Here is a 17,097-nt window from a genome sequence, read left to right as displayed (position 1 = left end):
AAATTGGAGCCTTTGTTTTGTTACATAAGAAGTGATTAATTTAAAGTTCAGAAAATTAATTGACGAAATTAAATTTAATTGCGGATATTTCCATGAAATATGAAATTAAAGACTATGAAATTAAATTCTTAGCAGAAAACTATTTTTTTGTTTTATTTATTAAAAATTTGATAGACGAAAAAGTACATTTGCTTTTATTAACGAATCACATTGAAAGAATGACAATTTTAAAAATAATTACTGTCAAACTGTCAAAAAGCATCTGTCCAAGTTGTATATTCCACAAATAATATATAACAACAATTTTTACTAAACCAGCTGATGATTAAATAAAAATTACGACAATTGTAATGTCAATATTTAGATAAAAATAAACTATAATGTGATTAATTATACGTACTAGTTGATTTCAAGGTAGTAAAAATGTTAAAGTGAATTTCGGGCACATTTTCTCTATTTCGTGTCATGACATGTTAAACATTTAGTTTAGCTTGACTTTTGTCATCAATTTATGATTTTTATCCTTTAGATTTATTTTACAAAACATGTTATTTTTGTTCCTTGTTTACAGAAAGTAAAGCAAAAAACAATTTTTTAATTAAAGTTACAAACTTATTATGGAATCAACGGCCCCTAGTGTTGCTTTGGAACAAGCTTTAAATTTAAAGTAAGTAAATTGTTAGGATTTTTTTTGGAATACAACGGCAGAATATATTTATTATGGAATTGTTTGTAACATTTTGTATTGTTTAACTGACCAATTTTATTACTTTGATAGTGATGTTCTGAAGAATGGTTCAATACTTCATATCAACGAAGAGTTCGAAATTGCTAATAATTTAGCAACAGAAAAAGATGATATCCTACTAACAGATTCTATGGGCCACCCTGTAAAGTCATTTAAAGATCTAGAAGAAAAGTTAAGTATTGTTGATGACGAGGGTCTTGTGAAGAAAAAAATTATTGAAGAGGGTGGTGGTCTACCTTTGAGTGAAGAATTCACTGTTTCAATTGCATTTTCAGGTTATTGGGAAAATGAAACAAAGCCTTTTGATGTTGTTAATGAAAATAAACCTTTGGTACTTATTATTTATTTAATTAAAAGCTATTTATTAAGATATTTGCTATAGTTTCTTGACAAATATGTAGCATATTATAGTATAGCAGAATAACAACTTTTATAGCACCTTTATTTCATTTTAATTTAGAATATTGCCTTAATTCGTTATTGGATTAAAAAATTTGCATAAATTTTAAATAGAGGAAATGTAACAAAAAAGACAGAAAAATTTTAGTTATTACCCTGCAGAGGTTGTCTTCTTGCATTTTAATTATTATAAAATTTGAATTAACCAATGGTTAGCATAAAATATAAAATAATTTAGTACTTTATGTTATCTTTCTAAATCATAAAAGGCTTATCATCAAGAATTTTTTGTTAGTAGTATAGTTAAAATGGTGTTAAAAGATTTTACAGACAGAATTAATTCATCAAATTTCCAGAAATCACTCAAATTTAAAACTATAGTCTTTTGTTAGCGTCATACTAATGCATGAAAAAATATTTTAATCTGCCCAAAAATTTAAAAAGCGAGTAGGAATATATATATAATAATAGCTTAGAATTTTTTAGATATTCTGATGTTTTTTGTATGGAAGAGAAATTGAGTGCTGTTGTGAGCAAAATCTTGCTCACAATATTCTAAACCATATTCATAAAATAATCTAATAGATAATAAGGGAGACTTTGAACAACTTGAAACACAACTCACTAGACAGCAAAGGAAACTGACTAAAAATTCAAAGAATTAATTTCTTCAAGCACAATTAGCTTTGAGCCTAAACAAAAATTCATTGATCTGAGTTTAATTGATTTGTGGAGAATCCCTGAACTAAAGTCTTTTGGGATATGGAGTTTCTCAAATCATTCTTTTTTAAAATATTGACTGACAGGAACATGAATATGCATTCTATGGCTAAACAAAACTGACCATAGAAGTAGCAAATTTAAGGCAGCCAAGCAAGCCCCAAAGCCTCTTTAAATTGAAAGAACCTATAAATTGTCAGATCTATCAAAAATAGGAGATTGATAATAAGAATATATGTAATGAAACTTGCCCTATTAGGTATACACATGCATGTTTTCAATATGTATTCATGTATAAACATATGTCTATAAGAATATTGTTAATTTCTGGTAGTTTTTAGCCCACAAGTGTGATTAAATATTTTAATATCTTAGATTTCGCTGGATTAAAAAATAAAATAATTCACATATACAAAAATGGTGAAATTAAAAGCGCTGAGGAATAATTCATTTTTTAATTGCAGGTAGTGGATCTGAATGACAATGGTTTATTACCAGGTCTTCAAATTGCTATAAAGACCTTATTAGTTGGAGAACTGTCCATTTTTCTATTGTCATACAAAGTCATGTATGGAGAATTTGGAATTCCACCAAGAATCAAACCCAAAGCAAATTGTGTATTTTATATTAAGTTACTTAAAAGCATAATTACACCAACACTCGGGTAAGCTCAACCAAATACTTTTATACAGTGGCGTAGCTATGGTGTTTGAGGCCTGGGGCAGTTTGGGGCTCGGTGTCCCCCCCGTCCCCTAAAGAGTCTAAAATCTTTATTTAAATATTTTTCAAATTTTGGTACAATTTTTTGCCCATAAAATAGTAAAAAATCCGAAGCTCAATTTTGTTTTTTTTTCTTTAAAATATTAAAGAAATCAAAATAATTTTTTTCTTGAAGGGACATGATCCTCGCCCTCTTTGTATAAAACAAAAATGTGTTTCCAGAATTTTTTGAACCCTTTATGAACTCATCTTTGTGGTTTATACATTAAGGGAGAGAATCATGTCCTTAAATGTTGAACACATATATATCTTCTTGTACATTTCATGAACACAGATATGTGTTTTGCGATTTAGGGCCCTTTTAAAAAATACTTTGTGTTTTACGAATGAAAGGCTTAAACACTGTATATTATAATTTGTAACCATTTACTTTTTTTTTATGTTCATATTATTTAACAACTTTTTTAGCACAAAAATAGTAAAATTTGATATTCTTTTTATGTTAACTTACTTTAAATTATGGTTTTCATTTTTGTTTTAACATTTCATTATTCACCGTACAAAAAAAAATTCAAAAAAAAATATATTTTCAACTTTGCTTGTGGTGCCTGGTGCGGCCGCCCCGCTCGCCACCCCCTAGCTACGCCACTGCTTTTATATTCAATTAATTATTAGAATAATATGCTTTACAGACCAAGCTGGTCATATTTTCCAAGCAACCATACCTTGTAATTTCTAAGAGAAATTTGTTTCTATGGGATTGGTGTTTTTTTAAAGATAAAACCTTGTCCAAATTATGGTTATAAACAAAACATGTTTTACTGATGATACTTTTGTAGAAAAATGATTTATTTAAATATACATGTTATGTATTTAGTGTGTGTGTTAAAAATATAAAAAAGTCCAGGTCTCTTTGTTGAGAAGTTGTTAAAGTTAGGATCACACAGCTGTATTAGTTGTTGTACAAAGTTCTAATGCATGTATGTATATATGTTATGAGCAATCTTTATCAGTTATCCTGTTTATAATGCCTTGCTAATCTTAAACAATACCAGCATAAAAATTTATATAACCTAATGAACTTGTTTTCAGGCCAATAAATTTTTCAGCACCAAATATGTTTCAAAGGGTGCATCATGAGGTAAAATTGTTGTACAGTTGTGGTACTACTTTATACAAATCCAATAATTATTCAGGGGCTATAAAATTATTCAGAAAAAGTCTGGCCATGCTTCACAAGTGCCGTTTAGCCGATGAAAATGAGGAAAATATTCAAGAAAAACTTCTAATAAAATTATATACTAACCTTGCATTATGTTATAATAAAACTAAACAACCACTGAAAGCTTGTACTGCTTGCAATGAATTGAATAGGTTAAATAGTTTGTGGAACAACAGTAAAGTACTATTTCAAAATGCCAAAGCACTTCGCATGATGGGGGAATTTGGAAAGGCAGGAAAAAAAATTAGACGAGCCTTAAAGTTGAACCCAAACAATGAAGAAATAAAAGCGGAACTGGATTTACTACAAAAAACTCATAAAGCCTGTAATCAAACACAACTGGTGTTTAAAGAGAAAAATTCTCTCGAGTTAATGAATGATAAATTCAAACAAGAAGTAGAAAGTCTAATACAATATTTTAAAAATAACGATGATCTTTGTAAGCTTACACTGCCATGTACATTAAATTCTAGTGAAATAGATTACATTAAAACGATATGTACTAGAGAAAATATATTTTTTAATAAAATCCAAAAGAGTTATTTATTAGACAAAGATACAATCTCAAGTGAAACTAATGAAGACGACACCTCGTGTTCTTTGTTTGATAATGATGCAAAACTACATGATATTTTTTACACTGCAACAAAAGTAGATTAATTATTTGGCAGAGAAATTTTTAAATAATATCTTGTTTTTGATGTAAGCATTATTATTCCAGTGTTAAAAAATACACATATCAAATATGACAAAGTTTTTCTCTTCCCTCAGCCATATGCACTTTATTCTTATGTTGTACTAATAAATCAATTACTTTTTACTTTTATTACAAGAAAAATTGTAGCTGTAATTTTTTTCAAATATAATTTGTGTGTATAAAAACATCTATATATTTTATATAAAATGTAAATGAACATACAGCTAGACTCTAATACTCATTAGTGAAAATATAAAATGAGGGTTTATAATGCACTCATATTTTTTCAAAAGATCTGTGGTAATATTTAGAAAATAATTTTTATTTTATTAGTACCGATAACAATTCTATGCTATTCAATGTGATATTTGCCGTGTTTAATGTAATTAGTGGTAATAAGATGGCGAATAGTTAAAGCTCGCTATAAACATTAACTAAATTTAATATAGCCCAAATAGCCATAAAAATTTAATTTTTAGTTCTGTGTCAGAATATATTTTATTAGGGACAGAGGATTGATTTTCATATAATGTAAAATAATTATAGAACATATCAACAAATTATATTTTATTTGCGTAATTACAATATGCCATAAAACTAATAAATGACTACACTATATTGGTGAAACCACACCTCATTTAAAGTCCTTAAAATGCAACACTTAATGAACAGAAATGCAACAGCACAGTACCAATCTGCATCTTAATTGTACCAATTTGTAAAGATAGAAAAAGTATACTTAGTTTTGAGTGGGAAGGTTTAGTAGGACATTCTGTCCCTGAGGTAGATAAGTAACATTTCGCGATTTTGATAATTGATAAGCAATGTCTTCTGCAGCTTCAATACGTCTAAGTTCCACCAGACCTTCTCCAGCATTGCCAAATGATTTTGCAAGGAGTATGGCAGCTTGAGCATCACCTTCTGCTGCTATAACAGCAGCTTTTTTCTGTTGTTCAGCTTTTTCCACAAGGAATCGTGCTTTCTCAGCTTCCTGCTGTGCTACTTGTTTCAATTCAACTGCTTGAGTGAACTCTTTTCCAAAGGTTAAATGTGTAATGGAGATGTCATCCAAAATTAAGCCAAACTGTGAAGCTCTTTCTGTGAGACTTTCATTTACTTTCTGTGACACCACCTGTGGAATATTTAAATAGTATCAACATGGACAAAAAGATACTAAATTGAGTAGCATTGAAAATTCTTTTTTTTTCAAATTTTGTGGACATTTTTTTAGGACAGTGTTTCTCAACCTTTTTTATACCAAGCCCCACCTTAAAATTCTTGTGAGCCTCTATATAACAGTAAAGTAGGTAAAAAAAGTAAGCCGGAGTGTGGGCTCTTCTTTGGGAAACAGAGGCAGTGTTTGAGTTTTTAGGGAGTTCCAAGAAGCTGAAAGATTTGTATGTCTTAAATGACAGACACAGTCTTGGTGGATTGTAGGCCATGCAAATTCTGTATTGTTTAATCCACCTTTAACTAAATTAATTCTTGCTAGGTTAGTTTCCTCATCATACTACATATATTTTTCTACTTTTAATATAATAAAACTACCTGTCCTAATTGTTTAATAAGTTAAATCATATTGGCAAAGTTAAAATGTAAATAAACTTAAGATACAATTATATCATATTAATAACTGTCTCTGATAATCAAAGGAATTTATCAAAGTTAAGGGATGAAATGACCTTTGAAAATCATTATGTGAACTGGCAAGTGAGGCAGGAGTGACTTAAAAAATATTAATAACACATTGATGCCATTTCCATTATTCTTTAAAGTATAAAATAGAAAAATCAGAATAAGTGAGGACAATGGATGCACATCTGCCATTTAGGACAGATACACATTTTTTTTTCATAGTATTTATTATTACCTCTCTCTGTGTAATGAGTTCTCCTGCATCAAACTGTGCAACTACAGCTTTAAGAACTTCTGCAGTGATGGAAGGAAGCACTCTTTCATCATAATCTATACCAAGGATAGTGTAAATCTTTGGCAATTGATCTGGTATTGGTCTGAACAGAATACGCAATGTAATATTCACATTTTGCAAATCTGAAATAAAAAGAAAATGTTCATAAACATATTTTTGTTTTAATTCAAATCAGATTACATCTTTAAACTCTAAATACAATAAAAAAGAGAACATGCTGCATAACAGATAATAATAGAAAGTTTTAGAGGCATAATATCAATCCAGTATTTTTAATGTTATAAAAATTATAATCTTTAGATTTTATGTGTACATGTATTATAGCAATATCTGTGATCAGACTTATAATAGATAAACCATTTTGTGGATTTATTAAACAATGAAATAATATAGAATTTTGTTATAATTAGTAGTATAGTAGTAGAATTTTGTTAGGAAATACCAAGGATTCCAAACTATGCTTTTACTATGCTGTGTGGCTTGCCAGGATATAAATTGAGGTGTCAACTAAATAGGTAGTTACAACAGTTTATCACCAGGTTACTACTGCTTAGTAGTTTTATTGTATTTCTGAAAAAGAGCCATTTTTTAAATTTTATCATACCTTTACTTCCTGTCATAGTAGGAACATTTCTGGGTCTTGATCTGATGTCAAAAATAATGGGTCTCTGCACCCAGGGAATGAAGAAGTGAGTCCCTTCACCCACAACTAGATTTTTAACTCCAGCGAACCTATCAAATATTACAGCTCGATGACCACCATCAACTGAAAATTCATGTTTTGTCCATAAGAAACTTGATATAATTATGAATAATGAAGTGCATAATTAGGTTACTGCAATGTTTAATATAATGTGCAGCAAATGTAAAAAGTAAGCATTTGCACATAGGTTATATCATTACAATCATCATAATATAAACCTAAAGTGCTTTACATCATATTGTTATTTTGTACAGTAAAGTGGAATAATTTGCATGTATTATGGCATCCAGTCCCATGGGAAAGGCTTATGTGTCCAGCAGTGGATATCCTATGGCTGAAATGATGAAGTTGATTATAGTTTCTGTAAAATTTGGACGAGGGTGTCTCCAGCAGATACAGTAGATAATTAATAAGCTGATGTTTATATTATACCATAAGAACTGAATATAAACACTATTATAACCTGATAAAAGTGCTTATTATAAATCAGTCATAGACGTAATAATTTAAAATATAAACACACCATTATAAAGAGCAGAATTAACTACACCACCGACAACCGCTACACCGAGGCCAAGTTGACCAATTCGATTGAAGAGTTGTGCTGCCATTCCTGAAACACAGATTCCATTACTGTGAATTAATAATCATTTTAATTATCAACCGCTATTTTTAATTCTTATAAGATAAAAAGGCAAAACTAAACTTTTGTAGTTGCATGATTACCTAACCTTAAAATCCATAATAGTCATTAACATGAGAAGGGCAAACATATTACACAATATAAAAACGTACCTAATGTTTTCTATAATATTAGGTTTAATATCTTTTACAGAATACAGTATAATACTTTATAACTAAGTAAAACTCACTATATAAACTAATGTCGGCTCACGTAAGGTGAAGAAATTAGTAGCAAAATTATTGTAACCACTACCATAGATAAGACACATTGTTTTTCTCAAAGAGAATATAAAACTTAAGATACTTATCAATAAATAATAAAAATCAATTAATTAAATCAAATACGATAAAAATAAGTCAAACACACTTAGATAAAATAAATTAAAACGAAAAGATTTAAGATTACAATATCTAACTTTTTTTAACAACAATATTTTCTTGCGGTTATAGGCGGTCTTCTATTTACATGTTTCTAGTATTCTTTGATATGAACTTAAATGAGTGAGAGGAAAACTTACTGTTTAAATATTTTAAAAGAAGGGAGGAGAGAGGAGGAATTATTTACGTACGACTTTAAAAATATGACTTTCCTGACTTAATATTTTGTGTCACCTGTAGACGGCATACACAGTGTTAGCATCGTTAAAAACTAAAATTTAAATTTAGAATTACATACTTTCGATGTTTTTAATTGATATGAGTGGACTATAACATGTTCAAGTATTATGCTTTAGGCACTTATCGTATTAGTAAACATGTCGCAAACTTCTTTAACGATAACCATATGGTAATTGAACAAAAAATAAACAGACGTAGTTACAATAAGGGGTTAATCGGTTAAAGTTTGCGGAGGGTCGTACCGTGGGTGGCTCAATTATGCAATAACGACTAATAAGCAAATCATTATCTTGTAAAAATTTTCAAATCCAATTGTCTGGTTATTCGTTATTAATATAACATTCTTCTTATTTTCACAAGAGCTCTCATAAATTGTTTGTAGATCTGCTATCTGATAATCATATGACGATTCATTTAGATAGGCGATGAGGTTTCTTTTAGTAAATCCTTAACGATGTACAGTGTTATTCCCAAATAAATAAGGTTAAACAGATTTTTGTAAAAAATCAGCCTATATTTACAAAATTTTTCCTTTCTTTAAAAAAGGAACGGCGGTCTTAGCTTAATAATTCTTTGCCTACTATGAAAATATTACTAATATTACAATTATTCCTTCGACTTGTTGGATGAGCAGCTGAGCAGCCTTGATTATTCCATAGATAACAGCCATCTAGAATCCACCAAAGATTAATTAAATAAAATTGAGCGCCTTCAAAGCTTCTGTATTCGTTTCGTCTTGAGAAATATATTTTCTAGTTTTAGCTAAGCACAGCGGTTATCTTTACAGATTCATATCATTGCTCATATGTATATGCTTTCTATGCACTTTAATATTCTCAATCCTCCCAGCCATTTTTGTCACAAATTTCGATATTGATTTCTCCATAACATACAGATTCAGAAATAACTCAGATTAACCGTAAATTTAACAAAAAATATGTCACCAGTCTGAGTGCAATATGATGTAATATTTCACGTATGAACAAGGAAAAATGGACACCAAGACTGCCGGGTAAGGACCAACAAATAAAAGATTAAGAGGTAGATAAAAGAAAAAATGGATTGATGAAATAAGAAAAGCAGGTGAAAACTGGATCACCCAAGCAAAAGGCAGACAGATGTTGAGCAAAATGGTGGAGGCATTTACCTGTAGGGGGATCCATAATGATTTATGATTTACAAAAAATAATTTTGATTCTTTTCAGTTTATTTATCATTTAAAATTTATGCATTAAAATTATTTTTTATGATTGGAATTTAAATTTAATGATTATTAATAGTAATATTTTATTTTTTAATGCATGCACATATTATGTAATAATTAATCATATGATGTACCTGTTTTATATTTTATTCAATATGGAAATAAAGAGGCTGTATTAATATTCTTTATGTAAAAAGGTGCATAATATTGTATTATATTCTATCTCGTACAATACATTAACTATCTGTTACATGTGCTATGGTTGTTTGTATGAAATTGCCTTGAACGAATAGACCTTCTATTGAAATTTATTTATATTACGATTATTCTACGTCTTTCTTTCTGATGTACAATTGAGAATATTTAATAAATAAATCAATAATTAATGCATGTATAGTTTATACCAGGACTTTATTTTGGTTTTCGGAAGTCGTCGCCGCGGAGGACTTTGTATAGCAGTGAAACTCGTAGGAGTTCATCAATGATGGAAACCTTAAATTGCGTGCTCACCCACTAGACAATGCTATCATATTAAAGTTCATGATTTTTTATTATAGCCTTATATATAGATATAAGCGTATGTGTTTTCTTTGATAATACGATAGTTTTATCTGGTATTTAGTTCTTCTAACAATCTGGGGATGTAATAAATGATAAATAAAAATGACCGATGGAGATGTGTCAAATGTATCAAAATGTTATAAGATAAAGTATAAATGAGACACGGTAAACATGTTTACATTATTTTCATGCCTTATGAGGAGGGTTAAATAGATCTAATACGGCAAGTTCGGAAATTGCGAGTAAATATTATTTTTTAATTGCAAGTCAATACTATAATTACTTGCCTTTTAGATGGAACACTTGCCTTTTCGTAAAGCGTGGACCCAAGCCAAATGTTGTTTAATGATTGGTGATAGTAAGTAGTTTATTCATATTAAAATAAATTTGAACGTTTAATTATTTTTAATTAAAGGTTCATTAAACGTATTCACGTTCAGGTATTATGTTTTCTGAGGGCAAAGTGCCGATTACGGGATACCGATATCAACTGTTGATATAAGTTCAATGTAAACAAAGTAATATTATTACACACGCATCAATAATATTTACAACCTTAGTAACGAAGTGAATTTAATAGACATCTATTCTGTTAAATAAATTAAAATGCATATTAAAGTGCCTGAAATACAAAAGTGCTGTTTTTGTCTTTCTTTACGTCGTGGGATCATTATATTTGCTTATATTAATATAGTAAGTTGTAAAAAAATATGTTTTTAAATTAAATAAGTGTCAGTTAAAGTTAAAACTTTAACAAAAGAGAGTTATATCTATCATTAAATTTTTTTCTTCTTAGTTATACCTATCTTTACATTTTCTTCTAAAATATTTTTTTACATTTACAAAAATCTAAATTTATTGCCAGTAATTTATTTTCTAAAGTATTTATTCAGCTTTAAAAAATATTAGTCCTGGGCTTTTTAACTATAGAGCCCTATAAATAATTAATGAACATTTTTTTTTAATTTTGAATTATGTTCCATAACGGTAGATATTTTCATTGGTCGCCGTGACGTGTCTCGTTATCACAACGGAGTTGCAGAGGCTGTCGATAACAAACGATACGTCGTTGGAAGTCGTGACCTCCACTGTATTGTTCAGCATCCTTGGGATGGGAGTTATATTAAATGTACTGCTACTCGTGGCAGGTTCTCAGGTAATCAATTTATTAATGTCTCCTTGGTTGTTTCAAAAATACACGAAGCTCTCGCAATATAAGCCTGTAAAAATAATTGACACTTGTCATATGTTATAATATGCTAATAATCGCCAAGATCGAGATAGAAAGAACCTAACAGATATCTTATACAAAGTTTCTCAGAACTAGGGAAAGTCACCTAATCAAGAGAGTTACTTTTATTATACAGTTAACATACAATTTCATACAATGTTATTTAATAGAGATTTGTTTTGATATCGTTTACAGAAGTGTCGAAGTAACGTTGCGTAGTTTTACTTATTAGCAGCTTAAATTAAATAATGTACAGAAATTTCATTTGCCATTTTAATGTCGATATATTCTATAAAAATGATTTAATATTCTCTCCTCGGTTAAATCATTTCAATCCATATAAACAATATAATAGGTATATACATAAATGAGTTATAAAAAGAAATCATTAGAGAAATACACCTCGTATCATTATGATCAATCAATTTAAGGATAACGAGTAAAGAATAATGTAGTTACTTAACAGTGTTTTTCACATTAAATGGTGATTCGATTCCTTAGCGAAGCAGAACTGATATGTCCTGAATCTGAGTCCTGATCCTGAAAATCGTTACATGTAGTATATAAAATACGTTAGCTATTTTACTAAACATATCTTCTTTTCGTTTCCCATAACTAGAACGCCTTGCATACCGAATAAGTCGTATGCAAGGTCGATTAAAAAATGTTGCTAACGAAATTACAGAGTGCGTTCGTTAAGGTGGTCCGTTTTGTTTGTTTAGCAATCATGCTAGTAACAACTTCCTTCGGACTGTACTACAGGATTTAAAGTCGGTTTTGGCGAATTTTTATTATGATTTCTATTTTTCCTTTTATTAGATAATGTAGGAGAGGACGTATTACCAAAAATCAATGTAATAGCACTGTAGGGACAACATTACGTCATCGTCAGCGGCGCTTCGAAAAGAGGAATTCGACAGAAATATAATTCTTTACTTACATCAGTATTATGACAGTAATATTCTGTCATCGTCAGTGGTGCATCGAAAAAGGGAATTCCACAGAAATAAAATTGTTCATTTACGTTGATGTAAATAAGAGGAAAGGCCGAATGTAAAAACACTTCTACTTCAGAATTCGTGTTGTTACTACCACCTCGTGACCTACCGGCCCTAGAGAGAATCCCACAGCGACATGATAACCACGACTGGGAACTTTATAGATAATATACAAAGTATAATTGCGGTTAAAAGAGTTATGTAGACCGTTGAATATAGTATAACTATGGCGTTCTTTAGGCTGTAATATAGAAATTAACTTGGGTTTTTTTGGGATTACGATATGTTGTTTGCCCATTGCCGAACCATGGCTGGATTGGAAGCTATTATATTGTTATATCGTCGCTGAAACGAGGTCTGTCATTACTGGATTCTTTGCCAAACTCATAGTCACAAGTTATGTTCGTGATTAATCTAGGAAAATGTAACAGGAATGAGTAGATCCGAACGAAAATAACCAGCATGGCCCGTTAGGTTCGCGAATTTAAGCGGCAAGCCCACATAGCGAATACCACAATTGAACGTTGGAGTCTTATGGATCTGCAGTGAGACCTAAAAGGTGAACAGAGAATATATGACTCGCTTATGGTTTTGATTACCGATTTCCTGTTCTCACCGCTTTTTTTTTTGTTTTAAAACTAATATAGCTCCCTCTACTTGTCGGCTGCTTGATGGTTAGTAATTTGGCCTACATACAATACAAAGGTATCCTATATGATTTTATAAGCAAACCTTAATTTGTAAGAACTTGGCGCGGACTTTTAGTAGAGAAATTTAGACCAGTAAGTTTTCTATTGTTAGTTGATTAATAGAAATATTTCATCAAGCACGGAGAAAGAAGAAATTCATAATATATTTTTTTTTAATTTTACATGTTTTTTTTTACAGAAAGATGTTGCGATGTTACGTTTGTACAACTACTATGCTGTAATAACAACTTTGGCAGCTCTGGTGCCTACCTTCATGCTTTTATCCCGAGAGATGTTTTTTGAAGTTTTCTCGGCTTTGTTTGCTATAAGTAAGTTACACGCTTAGCACATAAAAACGGGTCCTTATTCATCATCATTTCTATTTGTAGGAACTTCAAAGCTGGACATAGGTCTCCCCCTAATTTTTCTAATAAAACCGGTGTGAAGCAACTAATATCCAGAGTCTTTCAACAATCATAAGAAGGTCATCTGTCCATCTAGTTGGGCTTTGTATTTGTCATTTATTTCTATTGATTGTCATTTTATTGCTTTAACAGAATTCGTCTTAGTTAAATCACATTTTGATTTCTGGACGCTTACTTCCAAATCTGATATGAAAAATATTGAGGTACATGTTGTATCAATAGGTATCTTATTACCAGAGGACTAAGATATTATGTGTAATTATTAGTAATTATGTTCGGTCTCTTTTATCCAATACTCGAGAAGAAATAGCCGTGAACTGCAATAATACGCTGTCATTAAAAAGAGGCGGATACCTTTCTCTTTCCAGACATTATATTTATATAACTTGTTTTTAAAGGTAGCTGCTCTCCACGACTTGAAAATTTAATTTTGGTAAATTAATCTTATTTTTTAAATGAGAAAGTAAAAGAATTAGTAAGACGTTTATCTAATAATACAAAAGTTCACATTTGATTTACGTTTTTTTAGTCCTGTTAAATGCATTATTATCATTTGGTGGGAACAGACCTTTCACATGGATTTACAATTAGATAAATGGAGATTGGCGATCATGCGTCTTCGGATGACTTTAAAAAGACTGACGATTCGCGGTCTTCGCTCCTAAATATTAAACCTCAAATGCCATCAGTTCTGCGCGCTATGCGGTCTGGACACTGCCACTTCAGCTTACCTAATCCGTTGGGCTATGTAATTTCACTAATCGCCGGATAGAGTGAATGCACAACTTATCTCATTACCAACTAATGGCCATACCATAATATGATCTGTGTTTGTATGGAAAAATGGAATTCTATGTGCCTTGTTTGTACAATGCGGACATGTTCATGTTCTCTTATGTTTTTATTTCTGTTTAGCCTGACATTGGCGTGTTTTGGGAATGATTTTTATTTCACTTGTCATTGGAAGATGTAGAGGTCGTAACCTTGAAATTAGAATAGAATCGGTCACATGTGCAGCTTAAAATACGTGTCTTTAATTTTATTTACAATTTTAGATCATCATGTACAATAATTTATACCTTCCACTTGCTTACAAAAGTGCAGTTCAAAGGGTGGTTTATTGGCTCTGTTCGTCAAATATAGCATTGTTATGGTGCTCTTGAAATAAGAATGTAGTATTGCTGACAAATGACTGCTTATTATTACCACCTCTTTCTTTTGCCGATTTGTTACAAAATACTCCTACCAAAATAATAAAAATTCCTCGACGTATTTATATTTTTGACCAATTCGAATATGGTAATCGTTTTTGATGATTACAGTAATGCAATGCTACGTTATCGTCCTCGTTAGAAGCGAGGTTGTAAAGCTTGAACAAGAAGAGATGGTGGCCAATGAAGACATGCAAGGAGAGAACGAAACGATGATAGCAGTTCCTGATCAAGTTACATTACTCTGAAAGTCCCAAATGTAATGTGATAAAAAATTTATGGACCGTTTAAAAACGTTCAGTCGTGTTGTTCAGAAGAAATTATAACTATTTTAGCATTGAATATTAATTGTATAACAATAAATATATTATAATGGGGGTAAGTTTTGTAAATAAAATAATTATTAGCCAACACCCATGTACATATTTAATAAAGATTTTGTCAACTATATACATACATTTTTTTTCGGGAACACAATTTGACTTCATTACGTACAATAATTGATCTATATTTTAAGGTTAAACGTTCACCGCTCACGATCACGCGGTCTTGCGGTAAGTGTCTGGAATTATTAAGAAAAATTAAAATATTTCCCAATTTGGTGCACGAGCACAGGTGGGCGCCTGCGGACAAGAATCGTGACTTACTCCCGGGAATATCGTCGAGAATAATATTCATTGAAATAATATGGAATATGACTTAAACGGCTCTGACATGCATTGTACGCTAAATTGCCAATTAGGCTCACAAAGTTACAATGTTGCAAAAGAAATTGATGAAATAAGCTGATGCCAGAAGTTTGCATGCTATACTGCATGAAACTCACTGTTATATAGAATATTGAATATCAAAAGTTTATTAGACAATGACACTGAATTTATAACTTTTATTGACTGTCCTGATTTCCAGAGTGAGTTTTCATTGAGCCTGATTCATCGTCATAGCTTAATTATAACTTTTTCTTTATTTTGCTTTCGGAGAGGAATTTTCGAATTTTTTCCTTTACTGTTTTGATAGCCTTTTGTACGAATACTACGCGGACGGAAGAATCTTTTTCTGTCACAAATACATGAGGATACTTTGTACCTATTATTGACCGTTACACTCGACTAAAAGCGGACGGAATTTTTTCAGTAGTTTTAAAATATGGATGATAAAAATTGCGTTTGACTTCAAACCTATTTTGCGTAATGCTATTATAGCGATTCGGTATTCTTTATCACCCCACTTCATTACAATATCAAAAAAAATATATTTGAAATAGATTGGTACGAAAGTGAGAAAATACAAAAAGAATGAAAAATCCGAAATTAAAATGTAATATTGTATTTCTTTATTATATGTAACTGTGTAAATAACTATTTATAGCTATGCTAAGTACATCATTATTAACGGAAATTAAGTTTCATAAGTCATATATATTTTTATAAAAAATAAATTTAATGTAATTTACAGCTACAATAAATTGTAGCTAATGTGAAGTCTTGCACGGAGCAACTTGCGGCAGATGGCATTCGAGTGAGAAAATACTGAAAGGTTCAACCGCGAAGGGCGGCGAGCGTGCGGAGTGTTGGTCTTTAGTTACGATTTCGAAGGTCATGTAGAATTTTACAACTACCATCCTTAGAAATTTTATCTAAAATAATTTAAACGTTGGTTTTATGCCTATATTTAGATGATTTTCTGAAAATTCAATAATGCTGATGAATGCAATAATTTAACAATCGTGATGGTATAAAATTGTAGAGTATAAACTACTTATATAATAAGATACAAGTAAAAATAGATTCCATTAAATATTTGTTGGCGTGCTGGAGCTGTAATAGTGGTGTTAATTAAATTTAAAACTCCAGTCAGAATTATATAATTTTAATCACAATTTTACAATAATGTCACAGAACACAACGTGCACTACTCAAAAGCAGCTTTTTAAACTTTTTCCTTGCACCTTATTAATTACTTAAGTAACTTAATTGCTTAATAGCCTCAATTACACAACAATTCACGTTACAATTCACTCGCGTAGCAAAATGGCAGCTCTCCATGGCCATTTTTTTAAAAACAGTGAAACTTTAAAAACTGCACTAAGGAGTCCTGTAAAGCGAAATGCACTTATTAGCCATGAAGGGCGCGCCGAGAGCTCTGCCTAATGGTTGCCATTCATGAGCTGAATGGAGACATGAAATTGCCAACAATTATATACTCTCGCAATGATAACTGGCGGATGCTTTAGCTTCGGCAAACTTGCTTGGGCTCCAGATAAATTCGTGCCTCTGAATATTATGGTTAGAAAACCGCTGCGTTGTTGTTTTATATTACATTCGTTCAAACTTTTAT

The 17,097-nt window shown here is 30.6% G+C and overlaps 3 protein-coding genes across 4 annotated transcripts; 2 read left to right on the top strand and 1 right to left on the bottom strand.

The window, feature by feature from the left end:
• Window positions 1–283: 283 nt before the first annotated feature.
• On the top strand, window positions 284–4,597 carry LOC137921914 (inactive peptidyl-prolyl cis-trans isomerase shutdown-like). The gene is made up of 5 exons (XM_068764705.1): window positions 284–414; window positions 572–667; window positions 779–1,079; window positions 2,332–2,531; window positions 3,680–4,597. The coding sequence occupies exons 2-5, from the start codon at window positions 618–620 to the stop codon at window positions 4,467–4,469; spliced, it is 1,341 nt and encodes a 446-aa protein (XP_068620806.1). The 5' UTR covers window positions 284–414; window positions 572–617; the 3' UTR covers window positions 4,470–4,597.
• A 461-nt stretch (window positions 4,598–5,058) lies between these two features.
• Phb1 (prohibitin l(2)37Cc) lies at window positions 5,059–8,086 on the bottom strand. 2 transcript variants are annotated; one of them, XM_068764707.1, is made up of 5 exons: window positions 8,012–8,086; window positions 7,663–7,752; window positions 7,041–7,202; window positions 6,377–6,558; window positions 5,059–5,638 (listed from the first exon to the last, which is right to left on the bottom strand). In XM_068764707.1, exons 2-5 carry the CDS (start codon window positions 7,748–7,750, stop codon window positions 5,246–5,248), a joined length of 825 nt encoding a protein of 274 aa, XP_068620808.1. In that variant the 5' UTR covers window positions 7,751–7,752; window positions 8,012–8,086; the 3' UTR covers window positions 5,059–5,245. The 2 variants fall into 2 exon arrangements, with proteins under 2 accessions (XP_068620808.1, XP_068620807.1); XM_068764706.1 differs by having other exon boundaries at window positions 7,935–8,061.
• A 2,687-nt stretch (window positions 8,087–10,773) lies between these two features.
• Window positions 10,774–15,193, top strand: LOC137922431 (uncharacterized). The gene is made up of 4 exons (XM_068765417.1): window positions 10,774–10,899; window positions 11,198–11,362; window positions 13,324–13,453; window positions 14,872–15,193. The coding sequence occupies exons 1-4, from the start codon at window positions 10,813–10,815 to the stop codon at window positions 15,006–15,008; spliced, it is 519 nt and encodes a 172-aa protein (XP_068621518.1). The 5' UTR covers window positions 10,774–10,812; the 3' UTR covers window positions 15,009–15,193.
• Window positions 15,194–17,097: the final 1,904 nt, after the last annotated feature.

Source organism: Battus philenor, unplaced genomic scaffold, assembly GCF_028537555.1.
Source record: "Battus philenor isolate CCGP_79_NKW_IND1 unplaced genomic scaffold, ilBatPhil1.0.hap1 SCAF_2, whole genome shotgun sequence".
Classification (NCBI taxonomy): domain Eukaryota; kingdom Metazoa; phylum Arthropoda; class Insecta; order Lepidoptera; family Papilionidae; genus Battus; species Battus philenor.
This window is presented reverse-complemented; position numbering and strand designations above follow the sequence as displayed.